The sequence below is a fragment of the Podarcis erhardii genome (genome assembly GCF_964252035.2).
Source record: "Podarcis erhardii genome assembly, chromosome: 10".
NCBI classification, from domain to species: Eukaryota; Metazoa; Chordata; class Lepidosauria; order Squamata; family Lacertidae; genus Podarcis; species Podarcis erhardii.
Window position 1 is genome coordinate 6,064,483 of NC_138500.1, and position 18,394 is coordinate 6,082,876.

General features: G+C 43.9%; 1 protein-coding gene across 2 annotated transcripts in view; it reads left to right on the forward strand.

Annotated features, from left to right (window-relative positions):
• The window catches only part of NET1 (neuroepithelial cell transforming 1), a 67,907-nt gene extending 65,590 nt beyond the window's left edge, over positions 1-2,317 (forward strand). For both annotated transcript variants that reach the window (XM_081879902.1, XM_081879903.1), the window contains one exon: positions 233-2,317. In XM_081879902.1, the coding sequence (XP_081736028.1) occupies positions 233-642 (410 nt within the window). In that variant the 3' untranslated portion in view covers positions 643-2,317. The remainder of the gene's footprint in view (positions 1-232) is intronic.
• Positions 2,318-18,394: the final 16,077 nt, after the last annotated feature.

The following is an 18,394-nucleotide window of genomic DNA, read 5'->3' on the forward strand; positions in this document are numbered from 1 at the left end:
ACTTGACATGCTTTCGAACTGCTAGGTGGGCAGGAGCAGGGACCGAGCAACGGGAACTCACCCCGTCGTGGGGATTCGAACCGCCAACCTTCTGATCGGCAAGCCCCAGGCTGCATGGTTTAGACCACAGGGCCACCCACGTCCTTATTGCTCAGTTAACTCGTGTCAATCAGCAATCTTGAAGCTCCATTCTGATGACATCTCTCCTCCCCTTGTTTTCCCCCCTCTGCAGCTAAGAACATCTTCCGGGTCCGCTTCCGAGACCCAGCTCCTGGCCAGTCCCACACGCTGCAGGCCAACGACATCTTCCACAAGCAACAGTGGTTCAACTGCATCCGGGCGGCCATTGGGCCCTACCAGCTGAGCGCTGCGCCTTGCGAGCTCAAAGAGCTGCCGGAGCTCAGCGAAGAGGCAGAGGAGAACAAGCCCTCTGTGCCCAGCACCAAAATCAAGAGGAGGCCGTCCACCCTCTCCGGCAGCCTCCACATGGAGCTGGACGAGAACGGCGTGGAGTGCAGTTCAGTCACGGACATGGCGGCGGATGAGGCCAAGAACCCCAAGCCGTACTGTATGCACTCTGGGCTCCGGAGGACGAGGGAGAGAGCCCAGCTCAGTGGCAAGCGGAAAGAGACACTCGTTTGAAGGGTTCGGAAGCCCTTCTCCCCACTGTTTATTTATAAATAAAAAGTGTACATTTTCTTTCCTGTAATGTGAGGATGGTTACTCCTTCTGAATATAAATGTCTGTGGTCTTTTTGTTTGTGTTTTTGTTCTCCTTTGATGGCAGCTACTGGTTTTCAGCAAACGCTGTTGAATTGGAGTCTGATTCTGAAAAGCAAGGACTCTGATTTTTGGGGTTACAAAGTGGGTTTTGAAAACGTTGCATCTGTGAGGAATGTTTTGGAGCAAGCTTCAGCTGTTGCCAAGGAGCTGTGAATTTTTTGAGGCTTGATTCCCAAAGAAAATAGAGCAGGCCTATCTTTAAAAGAGTGTTTTATTTCTCTCTCAGCAGTTCCACATGGAAAAAATGCTCATTATTTAAAATTTGAGTTTTCTTTGGCTTGTGGAGCGATTCGGATTGATGCAGTTCCCCCTAGGTTGTTAAATCTGGTTTATTTCAGCCCTTACTGCAGAAGCAAGGTGGTCTGAGACCTGCAACCCGCATTTCTCAGAGAAACAGACTCCCACGTTCAACAGGTTTCCATTTTACTGACTGGAATTCTGTACTTAATTTTTGTTTGTTCGTTGTACATTCCTTGTGTGAATTGACATGACCTGCCAAGTATTTAATCTTGTTTTATTATTATTATTTTTACCTGAATACATTTGTAGAGAACTTTTGTACTTTGATTTCATTGTATTTCTCAACATCCGAATTGGCGTTTTTCTTCCTTTTTTTTTTTTTAAGTGCGTGTGTGAGAGAGAGCATGTGTTGGTATGTTATGTATATTTAAAAGCCAGTTCAGGACTTTTCAAGGTGAAACAAAGCCATATGTTCTTGAGCCATTGGGAAAATGGGAGAACAAGAGTTTTTACTCCCATCCCCCAAACTGACCTGGGGTGCCTGTGCCTTTAAAACAGCTCTACTTCAGCAGAGAGAAGGTGCTGAGTAATCAGAATTCTGTATTTCCTTTTAAAGGTACAGGAGAAGTTAGGTGGCCCGCAAGTTTGGCAATCTTACGGGGAGGGAAGATTTGAGGTCCGTTTTGATGTAGCATTTTGGGTTGGCCACAGGCCCGTAGAGTGCCTTGTGTACTCCAAACTACTGAAAGCAGATCGCAGTGGACGCAGAAGGCTTAGGGAATGTCGCAGAAGGTTTAGTTAAAGAGGAGATTATACTACAGTGAGCACAAAAGGGAGGAGGTCTTTAGAAGGGAGCATCAGAAAGATGCATTTGGAAGCAAAAAGGAGGCACAGTGTATGTTGCAAGACTTGGTAGGAGGTGGTGTTAGCGAGGAGAAGGAAGGAAACGGGTGAAGTCCTTACTTGCAGTTTTGAGGTCGTCCCCCCTGCTGAATTTCAAGGAAGGAGGGCAGTTTACCTTAGTGTAACGCAAATTAGCAGGAAGAAACTTTGAGCGCTTCTAGTAATGCATCTGAAGCACTTCCAAAAATTAGCCGAGTTCTGCAAGTTTTCTTTTTTTTTTCCCCGAGGGGGAATTTCTGGTGCAGAAGAACCATCAGGCTAGAAGCTAGAATGGGGATGAAATTCTGGAAACAAATGTAAATAATAAAACAACCAAAGCACAACGACTCTGTAAAAATGTGTGTGTTTTTGTACAGTGTTAAGTGTGGTGAACAATTAAAACTTCCTGCATATTTCCTTGTCTTTCATCTTTAATGTGAGAGTGGTTTATCAGGCACATCAATCGCCAGCTCTCCAGGTCAAGCAGAGAAATCTCACTGGCATCTTTTAACTCCAGCTGTGGTTCAGATACCTGGGTTCCTATCCCAATGGGAACATCTGTCCCAAACCTGTTGGTGCATATTGTACTATCCTTATCGCTTTCATTTTTCCGAGAGGGTTCTTTTCTGTATTTTAACAGTAAACACATAGTGAAGCAAAATGGCACTTGACGTGAGCTCTGTCACACAGCTTTGAGGCTGCGTCTCCTGAAAACAGCACACATATTTATCTTATGAAACATACTCCCTTACAGTAGGCTGGGTTATCGGTCTCTTTACTGAGCCCATTGGCCTCTTGTGGGCCCAAAGTAGTAAAGTTCAGCTAGCTGATGGTTTTAGTTCAAAAAATATCTCCATCCATAATTAAAAGTCGAGATGAGCTTGTTGCAAGCTATATGGGCTTTGCTGCTGGGAAATGAACCATAGAATTATAGAGTTGGGAAAGGACCACAAGGGTCATTTAGTCCAAGCCGCTTGCCAAGGCAGGAATCCTTTGCCCAGCGTGAGTCTCGAACCCAGAGGCCTGAGATTAAGAGTCTCATGCTCTACTCGACTGAGTGATCTGGATATGGCAGCCATGCTTGTTGACAGTAAGGGAATGTGTGCATTCATAGGAAGCTGGCTTATGTGGAGTCAAACCAATAGTCCACCTTTGCAGTCCTACCTGAGGATTCTGGTAACTGTCTCTGGGACCTTATAAATGTAAGGCATGAGTTCTACCATTGAACTACCACCCTTCTCCAATTCCCAGCACAATAAGAAGCTAGCATTGCATACACAAACAGTCCAAGGGAACCTGGCTGTAAATATTTGCATTTTTAAAAATCCCTCTTGCTTGAAACTGATGGCATGACGCCTACATAATAACATTAAAGGTAAAAGTTAAAGGGACCCCTGACCATTGGGTCCAGTCGCGGACAACTCTGGGGTTGCGGCGCTCATCTCGCTTTATTGGCCAAGGGAGCTGGTGTACAGCTTCTGGGCCATGTGGCCAGCATGACTAAGCCGCTTCTGGCGAACCAGAGCAGCGCACGGAAATGCCGTTTACCTTCCTGCCAGAGTGGTACCTATTTATCTACTTGCACTTTGACGTGCTTTTGAACTGCTAGGTGGGCAAGAGCAGGGACCGAGCAACGGGAGCTCACCCCGTCGTGGAGATTCGAACAGCTGACCTTCTGATCGGCAAGTCCTAGGCTCTGTGGTTTAACCCACAGCACCACCCGCACACTGCGTTGCAAAAATGTCTCCGTCAACTCCGCCGTGTGGGAATCCCTTGTAGACGACTGCAGTTGCCTGGAGACAGGCAGAAAGGCTGTGCAGTGACCAGAGGAGGAATGACCACTGGGAGGAGCGCAGAGAGAAGCAACGTCCTCCCTGGTGCATCCGCAGCAGAACAACCGGACGCCTTCCTCTGCCCCAGCAGCAACAAAACATGTCTCTCCTGCATCAGTCGGCCCTGCTTCTTGACATCCCTAGAACACACCAGGTGGCTCAACCAATCTCGGAGTGATCTGGAGCTGTCACCTGCATCCTTGGCTGAAGCATGGCTTTCCCAAATAGGCCTGATTCAGTCTGGCTTTAGCTGAATCCTTTACACAGCTCTCCCAACCACCCTTCAAAGAGAAATCTGTCCACTGGAAAGGTGGACATGCAGTCCCACTCCTTATCTCCATGCTGGTCTGGGTTGCCTGCACCAAGGGGAAGAGCGGGTCTCCTGGAGCAAGAGAAAGTCTCCAGACTTCTCCATCCCCCAACCTTTTATACGTTCAGCTGAAATGAAAGCACACGAGGCTTTGCTTCTGTTCGAAAGTGCCCTCTGAACCCCAGAAAGCTCGCGCGGTTATTCCCTCTGCCCAAGTTGTAATCGGCACGCTCTGTTCAAAGCAGCATCTGGCTTTTGTGTCTCGCTGTGCGTGATGTGCTTTTGGAAAACATCTGGTCCAGAACATTTTATTTAAAAGGGGGAGGGGGACACACAATTGAAGCCTAATTGTTTTCAGCTGCTGAGCTGCACGTCAGACGCCGAGCTTGTTTGTAATGAGGCTGCGGGTACCACTTGCGGCTCGTTCGCCGTTCCTCCTTGAAGCTGTGCAACAGCTTTTCCCGATCTTGAGAGCAGTACATGTGAAAAGGATCTAGGAGTCTTGGTTGACCACAAACTTGACATGAGCCAACAGTGTGACGCGGCAGCTAAAAAAGCCAATGCAATTCTGGGCTGCATCAATAGGAGTATAGCATCTAGATCAAGGGAAGTAATAGTGCCACTGTATTCTGCTCTGGTCAGACCTCACCTGGAGTACCGTGTCCAGTTCTGGGCACCACAGTTCAAGAAGGACACTGACAAACTGGAACGTGTCCAGAGGAGGGCAACCAAAATGGTCAAAGGCCTGGAAACGATGCCTTATGAGGAACGGATAAGGGAGCTGGGCATGTTTAGCCTGGAGAAGAGGAGGTTAAGGGGTGATATGATAGCCATGTTCAAATATATAAAAGGATGTCACATAGAGGAGGGAGAAAGGTTGTTTTCTGCTGCTCCAGAGAAGCGGACACGGAGCAATGGTTCCAAACTACAAGAAAGAAGATTCCACCTAAACATTAGGAAGAACTTCCTGACAGTAAGAGCTGTTCGACAGTGGAATTTGCTGCCAAGGAGTGTGGTGGAGTCGTCTCCTTTGGAGGTCTTCAAGCAGAGGCTTGACAACCATATGTCAGGAGTGCTCTGATGGTGTTTCCTGCTCGGCAGGGGGTTGGACTCGATGGCCCTTGTGGTCTCTTCCAACTCTATGATTCTATGATTCTATGATCTCCCTTTGCATCTCCCAGCTGCATCCTCCCCTAACCCCAGTCTGGTAACAGAGGGAAAATCCAGCACGAAACCACAGGTGGCCCAACTAGCAACAACAACAACAACAACAACAACAACAACAACAACAACAATTTATTATTTATACCCCGCCCATCTGGCTGGGTTTCCCCAGCCACTCTGGGCAGCTTCCAACAGAATATTAAAATACAATAACCTATTAAACATTAAAAGCTTCCCTAAACAGGGCTGCCTTCAGATGTCTTCTAAAAGTCTAGTAGTTGTTGTCCGCAGGGTAGGTCAAGAGTATTACTCCAACATCCCAGATGGCCTCTCAGAGAGAGCGATGGTTAGCTGTTGAGTTTCTGGGCAAGGTGATAATTGAGGACTTGGGAGAAGAGCAAAGACAGGTGAGGGAAACAGGCAGACGTCGTAAATAATTGTGGGTTAGTCAACGAATTGCTTGCGGCTACTGGTCAGGTGCTTTAATTAGCCATGTGATTAATTAGGATATAGTTCAATTATCCCTAGAACATCATGCAGCTGGTATGTAGTGTCCTGTTTAAAAACAATAGCATCAAGCAGGTATGTCGTTTATACATTGGCACATGATATAATTGCGATAATGATAGAGGAACAATTCCATTCTTGGATATTTTGGGGTTTTTGAGTGGAAGTCACTGGGTTGGGATTAGAACTCAGTGCCATCGCCATCATGAATAGAAGAACTGAGTTCAAGTGCCACCCTAGTGAATTCCTAGGACCCCAAATTATTTACCAGTAAACAAAGGTCCGTATAGTTAAAGCTATGGTTTTCCCAGTAGTGATGTATGGAAGTGAGAGCTGGACCATAAAGAAGGCTGATCACCGAAGAATTGATGCTTTTGAATTCTGGTGCTGGAGGAGACTCTTGAGAGTCCCATGGACTGCAAGAAGATCAAACCTCTCCATTCTGAAGGAAATCAGCCCTGAGTGCTCACTGGAAGGACAGATCCTGAAGCTGAGGCTCCGATACTTTGGCCACCTCATGAGAAGAGAAGACTCCCTGGAAAAGACCCTGATGTTGGGCAAGATGGAGGGCACAAGGAGAAGGGGACGGCAGAGGACGAGATGGTGGGACAGTGTTCTCGAAGCTGCCAGCATGAGTTTGACCAAACTGCGGGAGGCAGTGGAAGACAGGAGTGCCTGGCGTGCTCTGGTCCAGGGGGTCACGAAGAGGCGGACACGACTAAACGACTAAACAACAACAGCACTGGTGTGCTTTCAAACTGCTAGGTTGGCAGGAACTGGGACAGAGCAACGGGAGCTCACCCCGTCGTGGGGCTTCAAACCGCCAGCCTTGTGATTGGGAAGCCCAAGAGGCTCAGTGGTTTAGACCACAATGCCACCTGCATTCCTCAGTGATCTTCATGGCAGAATGGGAGTTTGAACCCTGGTCTCTCCCAGGCCCTAGTCCTCATTGAATTCCTACAACAACCCTGTGAGGTAGATTAGGCTGAGAGGCAGGAACTGGCCCAAGATCTCTCCCAGGTCTTGACTTCCGGAGGCGGCGCGAAACAGCGATGGCGGTCCTCTTCGTCGTCTGAAGAGGGGCTCCGCAGAAAAGGGTCGTTCGCTGCGGCATAGCGACGACCCGCTTGAAAAAACCACGGGCAGAGGGAGCCCGTGGCCGTGGGACTCGGCGGGCGCCAGGAACTTCCCCAGAAGTGTGGAAGGGACCCCGTAAGGGGCTCCGGAGCGCGAAAGGGGGAGCGGCGCTGTGAGTTCATCGCTCTTTCTGCGGGAGGCGAAGCCGCGCAGCTGCTGCTGATGAGCGTCGACCTTTCTTCCTGTGAACATCAATTTGGCAAGTAACATACCCGTGAGTAAAGTGAACTACAATTTGGACTTTAAATATCCTTTTTCCGGGTTTGAAAACGGGTGACGAGTAAAAGGAAGTCCGTCTCCCGATACTGCTTACAAGATCAAAAGCAAAAGTACAGAGGAGCGCTGAGGCGCTTAATGGGAACTTTGTAAAGTGGAACTATTGTGCATTTACAGAATTTGCAGTCTTCTTATTTAAAAGACCAAGAGAGACTTTATTTTTGCCTATGGGATTTATATTTGGGACTTTGTTTTAAGAACGCAAGTCGTCGGGCTGTCAGTATGTAACTGAGCGGTCAAACTGCGGACTATAGTAACAAGATTTTAAGTTGCTACATATATTGAAACTTTAAACGTTTGAAATACTGTTGCAATTACCAGTCTGGCTCCTAGTGGCTTTAGCTTAAAAAGTAAAGGACTCTGCGAATCTTCCTTTTTGTCTTGGAATTACAAACTAAAAAAGAGATTACAGAAACTTTAAATGGCGGAAAAATCTTTTCCTTCCCTGAAATTTTAAGATACTCCCCCTAGAGGACTGTGGAGCTATAGAGGCCTGGGAAACATTTTTTGTTTGGAATTTCTGTGGTTTAATTGTGTGTACTCCGGACTTGCTTTCTCATGGAATAAAGGATAACTTGACCTTGAACAAGAGGCAGGTGTGGAATGAGTGGCACAGGGAAAACAAGAGCAGCCAAAGCTAAAGAAAGAGAAAAAGAAAAAGAAAAAGAAAGGAAGCCTGTGCAACTTGTCCAAACAACTTTAGCTCATCATCGTAGATCATCTGTTCCAACCGTCCTGATAGCACAGGAGGTGGAGGCCGAACAGCCTGCTGAAGAGGACATGGCAACAGGAGGATCTGACACAGTTTTGAAACAAATTTTAGAACAACTAGCAATTTTAAATCAAAAAGTGGACAGTCAATCACTAAAAATAGACCAAGCAACAACTACTATTGGCGTACTTTCTGAAAAGGTCTCTCAGAACACACAGGCAATTGAGAATCTACAAGGAGCTACAGCTGAAAATCATAAATTAGCTGTGGAAGCCTATCAAAAAGCGGAGCAAGCAAGTAAAAAAGTTGATGAGATTAAAGGCGAAATCAAGCCTCTGCAAAGACAGGTAGGGGAACAACAGGCCTACCTGTCGATGGTGGAATTGAGAAACAAGGAGAATAACCTCAGGTTGAGAGCTGTCTCAGAATTGGAGGAAGGCAACTTGGAGGGATTTTTGACACTTTTATTCTCCAAATTTTGGGGAATAGAAGAGGATAAAGACTTTAAAATTGTGACTGCATTTAGACTGGGCAGATCGGTGAAGAAAGACAAGTCCAGAGATTGTTTGGTTATTCTGAAATCAAGAGAGGAAAGAGACAAGATACTAGGCCTACATTTCAAAAAATCTCTAGAGATAGAAGGTAAAAAGGCTGAAATTTACAGAGATATACCCAAATTGTTATTGGATCTTAGAGCCTCATACTTAGAACTGGCAAAGTTGTTGAGAAACAACACAATTCCTTATAGGTGGGAGTTCCCGCAAGGACTATCATTTAGCTATAAAGGAAGGAAAACAAGAATCAGAACACCAGAGGACCAGCAGAAGTTTCTTCACGACAACGGGGAAGACCTCCAGAAAGGAGCAGTTGCGTCTTGGCCACCTCCACCACCAGGAACTAAACAGCCTGGAGCTGGACCATCACTGCCACCGCCGGGAACGGGAGATCTAGACACCCCATTGTAAGGCCTACAAATTGACTCAGGATGTCTCTGCAACTTCTTAGTTGGAATATAAATGGCGGAAATTCTCCAGAAAAAAGAAGGAAAGTATTCCATATATTGAAGAAAGAGCAATTGGACATTATTTGTCTGCAAGAAACACATGTGACAAGGCTTCATCGGAAAGTGCTAATCAATAAAAGGCTAGGCCAAGAATTTATTTCTTCGGACAGAGTTAAGAAAAGAGGAGTAGTGATCTACGCAAAGGAGAGCCTGTCACCGAAATTTCTATTTAAAGATGAACAAGGCAGAATTTTGGCTATTGAAATTTACACACATGGTGAAAAATTTTTGATATTAGGAATTTATGCGCCAAATGATGGAAAATCGGAATTTTTTAAGAAGCTGCATGAGACTTTACTGGACTATCTGGATTATAACAACATTATTATGTTGGGAGATATGAATGGGGTTGTCTCTGTAAATATGGATAAGTCGCAGAGTGTAAATATAACAAAAGAAGGCAGACTACCTAAAACTTTTTTTGAAATGACAGACAATATGGATTTGATTGATATATGGAGAGTCAAGAACCCCCTAGGAAAAGAAGGAACTTTCTTTTCTGAAGCTCATTTGTCATGGACACGAATCGACCAAATATGGATAACTAAAGGACTGGCACCTAAAACTAGAAAAGTGGAAATCTGCCCAAAAACTTGCTCCGACCATAATGCTTTGAAAATGGAATTGAGACTAAATATAACCGGATCCTTCAGATGGAAAATGAATGACACTTTATTCAGAGATCAGGAGATTGTGAAGAAGGCCCAAAAAACTTTAAAAGATTACTTTGAGATAAATCTGAACACTACGGTGGAAAAAAGAACAATCTGGGACGCAAGTAAAGCGGTGATGAGAGGGTTTCTAATACAACAAAACACTGTAAAGAAAAGACTCTGGAATGAAAAGAAGCAGAAGATATTGGAGAGAATAAGTGAGGGTGAAAGGAAATTAAGATCTAGGCCCAAGTCTAAGGAAGTGCTGAGAGAAGTGAAATTTTTCCAGGCCCAATATATGAAACTGATAAACCAAGAAGTGGAGTGGAAAATTAAACAAATGAGACAAAGATCTTTCGATTCAGCAAATAAATGTGGGAAACTGCTAGCATGGCAGTTGAAAAAAAGACAAAAATTAAATACAGTTACAAATCTAGAGATTGAAGGAAGAATGGTTCAGAAGCCTGAAGAAATTAGGAAATGTTTCCAGAGATATTTCAAAGATCTCTATGCACAAGGGCCGCAGAAAGAATCTGAGATAGATCAATTTATTAAAACTAACGGATTACAAAAAATTCCTCAGGAAATGAGAACAACCCTGAATGTTAAAGTTACACAGCAGGAAATCGAGAGTGCCATACAGAACCTCCAACTAGGCAAATCTCCAGGCCCCGACGGACTTACCTCCAAATATTATAAGGTTTTGAAGGATTATTTGATACAACCCTTGATGGAGGTATGTAACCAGATTATGGAGGGTAAGAAGGCACCAGAAACGTGGAAAGAAGCTTTCATCACATTGATTCCTAAAACAGAAACTGAAAAGACTCAACTTAAGAACTACCGTCCCATCTCACTCCTAAACGTGGATTACAAAATTTTTGCAGATATTTTGGCAAATAGATTTAAAAAGGTATTGAATGAAGTGATTCACAAGGACCAAGCAGGCTTTCTCCCGGGTAGGCATTTGTTTGACAACACGAGAAACATTATTGACATCTTGGAACTCTTACAAACAAATATTAACACTAGAGCGGCGTTAATTTTTATTGATGCGGAGAAAGCCTTTGACAACATTTCTTGGATGTTCATGAAGAAAAATTTGGAAGGGATGGGAGTGGGACGGGGGTTTGAAAATGGTATAGAAGCAATATATTCAGACCAAAAAGCTAAATTGATAGTAAACAATGTGGTGACGGAGGAATTCAATATTGAAAAAGGGACACGACAAGGGTGCCCTCTATCCCCATTATTGTTTATCTCGGTCCTGGAGGTGCTTTTGAATATGATTAGAAGGGACCGGTCAGTTCGGGGCATTGAGGTCGGAGCGAAACAATATAAACTGAAAGCATTTGCAGATGATTTGGTACTAACATTACAGGAGCCAGTTTCTAGCACAAAAAGAGTTTTGGATTTAATATCTGATTATGGTCGGGTGGCGGGATTTAAGTTGAACAAGCAAAAGACTAAGGTTTTAGCTAAGAACCTAACGTCTACAGAAACAGATGAGTTTTTGAAAGAGACAGGATTAAATGTGGTTAAAAAGGTAAAATATTTAGGGGTGTTCTTGACTTCTAAAAACTTGAATTTGTTTAAGGACAACTATGAGAAATGTTGGTCAGAAATCAAAAGGGATTTGGAAACTTGGACAAGACTAAAACTTTCCTTGTTAGGCCGAATAGCAGCTATAAAGATGAATGTTTTGCCGAAAATGTTATTTTTGTTTCAGACCCTGCAGATTGTGGACAAAGTGGTATGCTTCGAAAAGTGGCAGAGGGATATTTCTAAGTTTGTTTGGCAGGGCAAAAAGCCCCGAATTAAGTTTAAAATACTAACAGATGCGAAAGAAAGGGGGGGATTTGCCCTGCCAGACTTGAGGTTATATTATGAATCTGCAGCCTTCTGCTGGTTGAAAGACTGGTTTTTGTTAGAGAACACCGATGTCCTAGATCTGGAAGGGTTTGATAACGCTTTTGGGTGGCATGCGTATTTGTGGTATGACAAGGTTAAAGTTCATAAAATGTTCAAAAACCATATTGTTAGAAGAGCAATCTTTATGGTCTGGACAAAATATAAAGACTTATTGGAGAGTAAAACACCAAGGTGGCTTTCACCGGCAGAGGCCAAGGCACGCAAGAGACTTAACATGGAGGCCTACTGGCCAAAATATTGGGAATTAATAGAAAAAGATGGTGACAATTGGAAGCTGCAGAGTTTTGAAAATGTAAAAAGTAAGGTGCGAGACTGGTTGCATTATGCCCAAATTCGGGAAATTTTCAAAACAGACAAAAAGGTCGGGTTCCAGGTGGAAAAATCGAAATTAGAGACAGAATTGTTAGAACCTAAAGACAAATTACTTTCAAGAATGTATAACTTGCTGCTTAAATGGAATACACAGGATGAGACAGTCAAATCCGCCATGATAAAGTGGGCACAGGATATTGGACATAACATTATGTTTGAGGACTGGGAAAGGTTATGGACCACCGGATTGAAATTCACGGCATGTAGTGCCCTGAAAGAAAATATTATGAAAATGATATACCGGTGGTACATGACCCCAGTCAAGCTTGCTAAGATATATCACCTGTCTGATAATAAATGCTGGAAGTGTAAAGAGGCGGAAGGGACGTTCTTTCATCTCTGGTGGACATGTCCGAAAGTGAAGGCCTTTTGGGAAATGATCTATAATGAGTTAAAAAAGGTATTTAGATATACCTTGCCTAAGAAACCGGAGGCCTTCCTTCTGGGCATTGTAGACCAGAATGTGTTAAAGAAGGATAGAACTTTTTTTATGTATGCTACAACAGCAGCAAGAATCCTCATCGCAAAGTGTTGGAAGACACAAGATTTACCCACACTGGAGGAATGGCAGACGCAGTTGATGGACTATATGGAACTGGCGGAAATGACTGGCAGAATCCGAGACTTGGGAGAAGAAAAAATGGAAGAGGACTGGAAAAAATTTAAGGACTATTTACAAAAATATTATAAGCTGTATGAATGTTAAGAAAATGCACTTTTTAGGAAATATTAGCCCCAGCAATGGTAATTAGGTGAAATTAAAATTAAGGCACAAGAAAAGAGAGGTGAAATTAAGAAAAATCTTTATTGCATTATGTTTTAATCACAATATATAAGATCATGGTCACAATAACTTTGACTTTAGTAACATGAAATTGAAAGATACAATAATGAACTGAAAGATACAATAAGTAATGAAATAAGATAATAAATAGCTGAAGACTTTGTAATATGAACATTGGGTTATAAATATATTGAAATGGGTAACATGACAAAATGAAAGATACAATAAGTGATGAAATAAGATAACAAAATGCTGAAATTGGTATTATAAATAATGCAGATTCGGGAAGATGTGGGGAAGTCCAAAAGATTCTGTAAAAGAAATATGATTTATGAAATTTTTGTATTTTATTCTTTGTTCTTTTTTATTCTGTAAAATTAATAAAAATATTTAAAAAAAAAAAAAACAAGATCTCTCCCAGGTCTTAGTTCTACACTCTCCACTGCACCAGTGGGCCAAAACAAACAAGATGAATTTTAACAGGGAGAAATGTAAAGTATTGCACTTGGGCAAAAAAAATGAGAGGCACAAATACAAGATGGGTGACACCTGGCTTGAGAGCAGTACATGTGAAAAGGATCTAGGAGTCTTGGTTGACCACAAACTTGACATGAGCCAACAGTGTGACGCGGCAGCTAAAAAAGCCAATGCAATTCTGGGCTGCATCAATAGGAGTATAGCATCTAGATCAAGGGAAGTAATAGTGCCACTGTATTCTGCTCTGGTCAGACCTCACCTGGAGTACTGTGTCCAGTTCTGGGCACCACAGTTCAAGAAGGACACTGACAAACTGGAACGTGTCCAGAGGAGGGCAACCAAAATGGTCAAAGGCCTGGAAACGATGCCTTATGAGGAACGGCTAAGGGAGCTGGGCATGTTTAGCCTGGAGAAGAGGAGGTTAAGGGGTGATATGATAGCCATGTTCAAATACATAAAAGGATGTCAATAGAGGAGGGAGAAAGGTTGTTTTCTGCTGCTCCAGAGAAGCGGACACGGAGCAATGGTTCCAAACTACAAGAAAAAAGATTCCACCTAAACATTAGGAAGAACTTCCTGACAGTAAGAGCTGTTCCGACAGTGGAATTTGCTGCCAAGGAGTGTGGTAGAGTCTCCTTCTTTGGAGGTCTTTAAGCAGAGGCTGGACAACCATATGTCAGGAGTGCTCTGATGGTGTTTCCTGCTTGGCAGGGGGTTGGACTCAATGGCCCTTGTGGTCTCTTCCAACTCTATGATTCTATGATTCTATGATTCACTTTTACAGATTGAATTATTATGGACTGACGGCTGGGGCAGATGTGGGGTGGCAGCTCTGACATCTCCTCCCCCCACCAAAAAAAGCACCTGTTTGGAGTTTGAAGGGTGGTCCAATCCTTCTCACCACCAAGTTTTGGTCCTGATGCAGATTTTCACCCGCTCCCCGGGCACAGCCTGTTTTCCTTTCTGTCACTAATAGGTGGTGGTTGTGATGATGATAAAAAGTGGTGTTGAAATATACTTGGAGTCGAGAGTGGATTTCATGCTCTTTATTCAGCTCATAGTAGTGAGGAATGGAAGTTTCCCACGAATGTCTGCTTTATATACATTATTTACACAATGGGTCCCACGTGATTGGCTAATTCTGGGATTCTCCTATAGGCCAATCAGGTTGCGGATTCACTTCCATCTGGAGTTGGATTGGGTGGCTCCTGCGGACCAATCAGACTGCTGTATTATGGATCCTATTGTTCTAGGACCAATCAGACTGCTGCATTCTGATTCCTATTCAACTCAGTACATAACAGGTGTGGTTTTAAATTGGAAGATGTGCCTTGAGGGGGGTGGGGAAGCATTAAAGCTGTTTCCTCCCCATGTGGTTGTCAGGAGCTCAGCCTACACTCGAGTAGGACCCTGGCAGAGACACATGCCCGACTGGCATGTTCTCTCCCTCCTGGTCGATCATTCGGGAGCTTCAAAAGCTTTCTTCAGCCTGAACATCACAGTGATTGATGTCAACAGACATTGGCACACTTATGGATCGGCAGAGTCTTCGCAGCTTGCGTGACAGACCTCAGCAACTCAGCATTTTGGCTAATCTACTTTATTTACACACGGAGCACTGCAACCTGGCTCCCTCTCTCTCTAGCATCAGACAGCAAAGAGAAAAAGGACAATAGTCCCACTTCACGGGACACAGTAACACAAACATCCTGTCTCCATCACTCTCCACTCTGTGGAGTCAAAACATACGACGTCATGTGATAGACAAAAATCCCATGACTGCAACCACGGAGCAGGAATTCTAACAGTGGTATCTTCCTGCAAATCACACATGTGCACACGTACAGGTGAATTTCTGGAAAAGGTGTTGGAAATTCCAACCACAGCCCTTACTCTGTAATGGTTAGAGCATCGAACTAGGACCTGGGAGACCAGGGTTCAAATCCCCATTTGGCCCTGAAGCTCACTGGGAGACCCTAGGCCAGCCGCTGCCTCTTAACCTACCTTACAGGGTTGTTGTAGGGCTTTAATGAGGAGAAGGGGAGAAACATGTGCCAGCACCTCCAGCTCCTTAAAATGGAAAAAGTGGGTTATAAACTCAACAAAGAATTAAAATATAGATCTCATTCGAGCACCTGAAGAAACATGGAGGGGGAGGGAGCTCTACGTCCAGTTTGCTGCTCCCCCCCCCCCCGGCATGTGTAATAAACGAAAATCTGCCCTTATTCCCTTATAGGGACACAAGAATCCTTTGTAGGTTCTCCATCCGTCGGAGATAAGAACAGAGGCCAACCAGAGAATATTGAGAAGCAAAGCAGCTCGTAAGCCTGATCTTTATTGATCTGTTGCAACAGGGTGCTCCCCTCACACGCAGGAGAGGAGGAGGACCCAGAACAAAGGTGTGCCTGTCCTTATATAGACATTTTAAATTCCCTGTCCTGGAGATCCAGACCACCCCTCCATACATCATACAAATATCACAGAAGGGGTGTAGCACAAGACCACCCCCCACAAACATCAAACCTACATCACAGAAAAGGTGGTCTACAACAGAAATTTGAGTGTTGTTGTTTTTCCTGTCTGCCATGTTATCTGATAATGCCTTAGCTGATTGCCTTTCCTGGTAGTCTGGCCATTCCTTTGAGATGGTAATTACCCAATTCCTGAGACAATGGGAATGTTCCCTCACCCCCTCCCTCCTTGCAGAGAAAACATTTGGTCAGTCAAAATGGTTTCAGGACAGTCTTCCTGTGCTGCTCCAGACATGTGGTTTATATATTTATGTACGTGTTTGCTTGGTACATTTATGAACATTTATTACATATCTAAGACCTTAAAATTCTTATAACAGCTTGCATTAGCTTGACGGAGACCTCAGCGTCCTCTTCTCCAGCGACTGACTGGACACGGCACCAAAACGAAACGAAGAGCCTGAACTGGAAACCGAAGTCAGACTGGGTTGGCAAGGGTCACATCCTGTTTAGAAATGAGTCATCTTCGTCCTCCGAGTACCTCGGAACAGCGAGAAAAGAAGTGAAACTGAACAACCCAGGCGCTGCGTGCATGAGATTTCTGCATCAAGGCACCCGTTTCATGGGGAAATAAAGGCGGATTCTTCCTGGGTTGTCAGCGACACAGACAACGCCTTGGTTTTGTTTCTTGAAAAAGAGACCTCTGGAGAATTGCAAGGGCAGTTCAGGCTCAAAATACACTACGGAGAGAAATACTGTAGAACTGAGTAATAATGGAAAACAATAGCACAGAGGCAGGGGGAATCCTTCTTGTATTTAAAGGATTATGTTGAGTTCTTGAGCCACGGAATCTGGTCCGGTGCCAGGATCCGTTCCAGGAACATGTGAAGTCCTGTTAAAGCAGAGAGTTACAGGCCCAGCTCTGCCACGAGGGTGAATGAGTCCACAGTGGTGTTTATGAGGAAGAGATCCGTCACTGTTGCTTAAGCTGGGTGGAGAAACTCTATCAGAGGATTGTATTCCCTCCCAGGCAATTTCCCAGGGGCAAGAGGCGCTTAACACCTATGCTGTGAAATCCCTGCTGTTCAAACTGCTGCGAAAGACGCAGCTGGCCAAGCTGATTTGAAAGTTGGCAACCTTAGCCTGAGCCTAGCTGATCCTCAGGAGTTGCTGATCTAAGCTGATGGAAGAAGATTGGAAAATTTAAAGTTTATATATAGAAATCTCGCAAAATTAATGAGTGATAGAAAAATGGTGGATTGATATTTTATGGATTTAGCAGAAATGTTATAAGGAGTTAAGCATATATAAGTATTTTAGTTTTAATGTTAAAATAAGGTTAAAAAAATGTTATTTATAATATGATAGAGAATAGAGAAAGATGGAAAGGATCTGCTGAAATAACTAGTAGAAGTGGAATACAAAAAGGGAGGTGAGAGGAGGTCGAGGAAACAAGGGAATGAAAGAAAGAGTATCGAAAAGGGGGGATGTATTTTTTTAAAATAGTTTTTGTTTTGTTTTATTTAGGGTTTGGTTTAGTTTAGTTTAATGTGTTTAGTTTAATGGGTTTAGGTTGTGTTTTGTATTGTTTATATATTGTATTGTATTGTCTTTTTCCCCCTCTCTTTTGTTTTTTCTCTTCTGTCTTTTTTCCTTTTAAAAGTAAGTAATATTATTTTTTTTAAAAAAAGGAGTTGCTGATCTAAAACCTGTTAATGGAGAAATCTGAGGTCTCCCTTGGACAAAAAACAAGGACACCAGCCAGGAATACCAGAGCATAACAGCAGCCAGTAGGCTTGGTCTTTACTGAAGACTGTCGCGACAGGACTCCCACCTGCCACCAGGTGGAACAAGATGGAAGCCGCCAACAAAAGAGAATCCCCATGTTACACCCCCCCTAAACTACATCACTAATACATCATGGTTACATCATGAAAGGGGAGGTCTGGTGGCAGTAATCTGAGCATCCTGGACCCTGCCCCATGGTTCCCCTTGCCCTCCACCAAACACCCATCAAGTGTGATAAAAGAGATATTTACATTTCCCTGTTTCCCAGCCAAGTTAATCACACCCTTTGTCTTCATCGGGGTTGGTTATTTCTGGCATGGCTACCTGTCTGGCACTCAGGTATCAGGATGCCAGGGATTATCACTCAGGCAGAAGGGCTGCTGAGTAGCTGAGCTCACATGTCTATATGAATTTCTGACGTTTTCCCAGTGAGCCAGTACATAGAGACATTTATCAGTGAATTCTTACATTTGGTATTGTGCAGCAGAGGCCCTTTGAGTAGATAGGAAGAAACTGTGATGAAATGTTTTGTGGGGACAAATCATAAAAGTCACAAAAGCAATTTTGCTGATTTTTGTAGTGGGCTGCATGTGCATGATATCTGCTAGAGGGGCAACCCTCCACCCAAACCTATACATAAATCCCTGCAACAAACCCTTTGCAGCTTGCTTCAGAGATTTGCTCCCAGGTGGAGGGGTTGGGAAAGCAAACAGACAAACAAACAAAACACTGCGTCACAGGGGGGTCTCGCCCCCTGGAAATTTCCACACAGCCCAAAGTGTTTTCCCGTGTAACGGAGGGGTGGAGCGCTGGAATCATATGATATGAAGTTGCTTTGTTTTCCTTCGGATGTTCCTCCTTGCCTCTTCCCCCTCTTGATGGAGCAGCTCTCTTGCTTTGGGAAAACAGAATGTTTAAGTCATCAGAAGAGTAGCAGACAATTGGGGGGGGCGGTTTCCCCTGTGAAATAAAAAAAATTAAGGTATTACATATATAATAAATGTACCAAGCA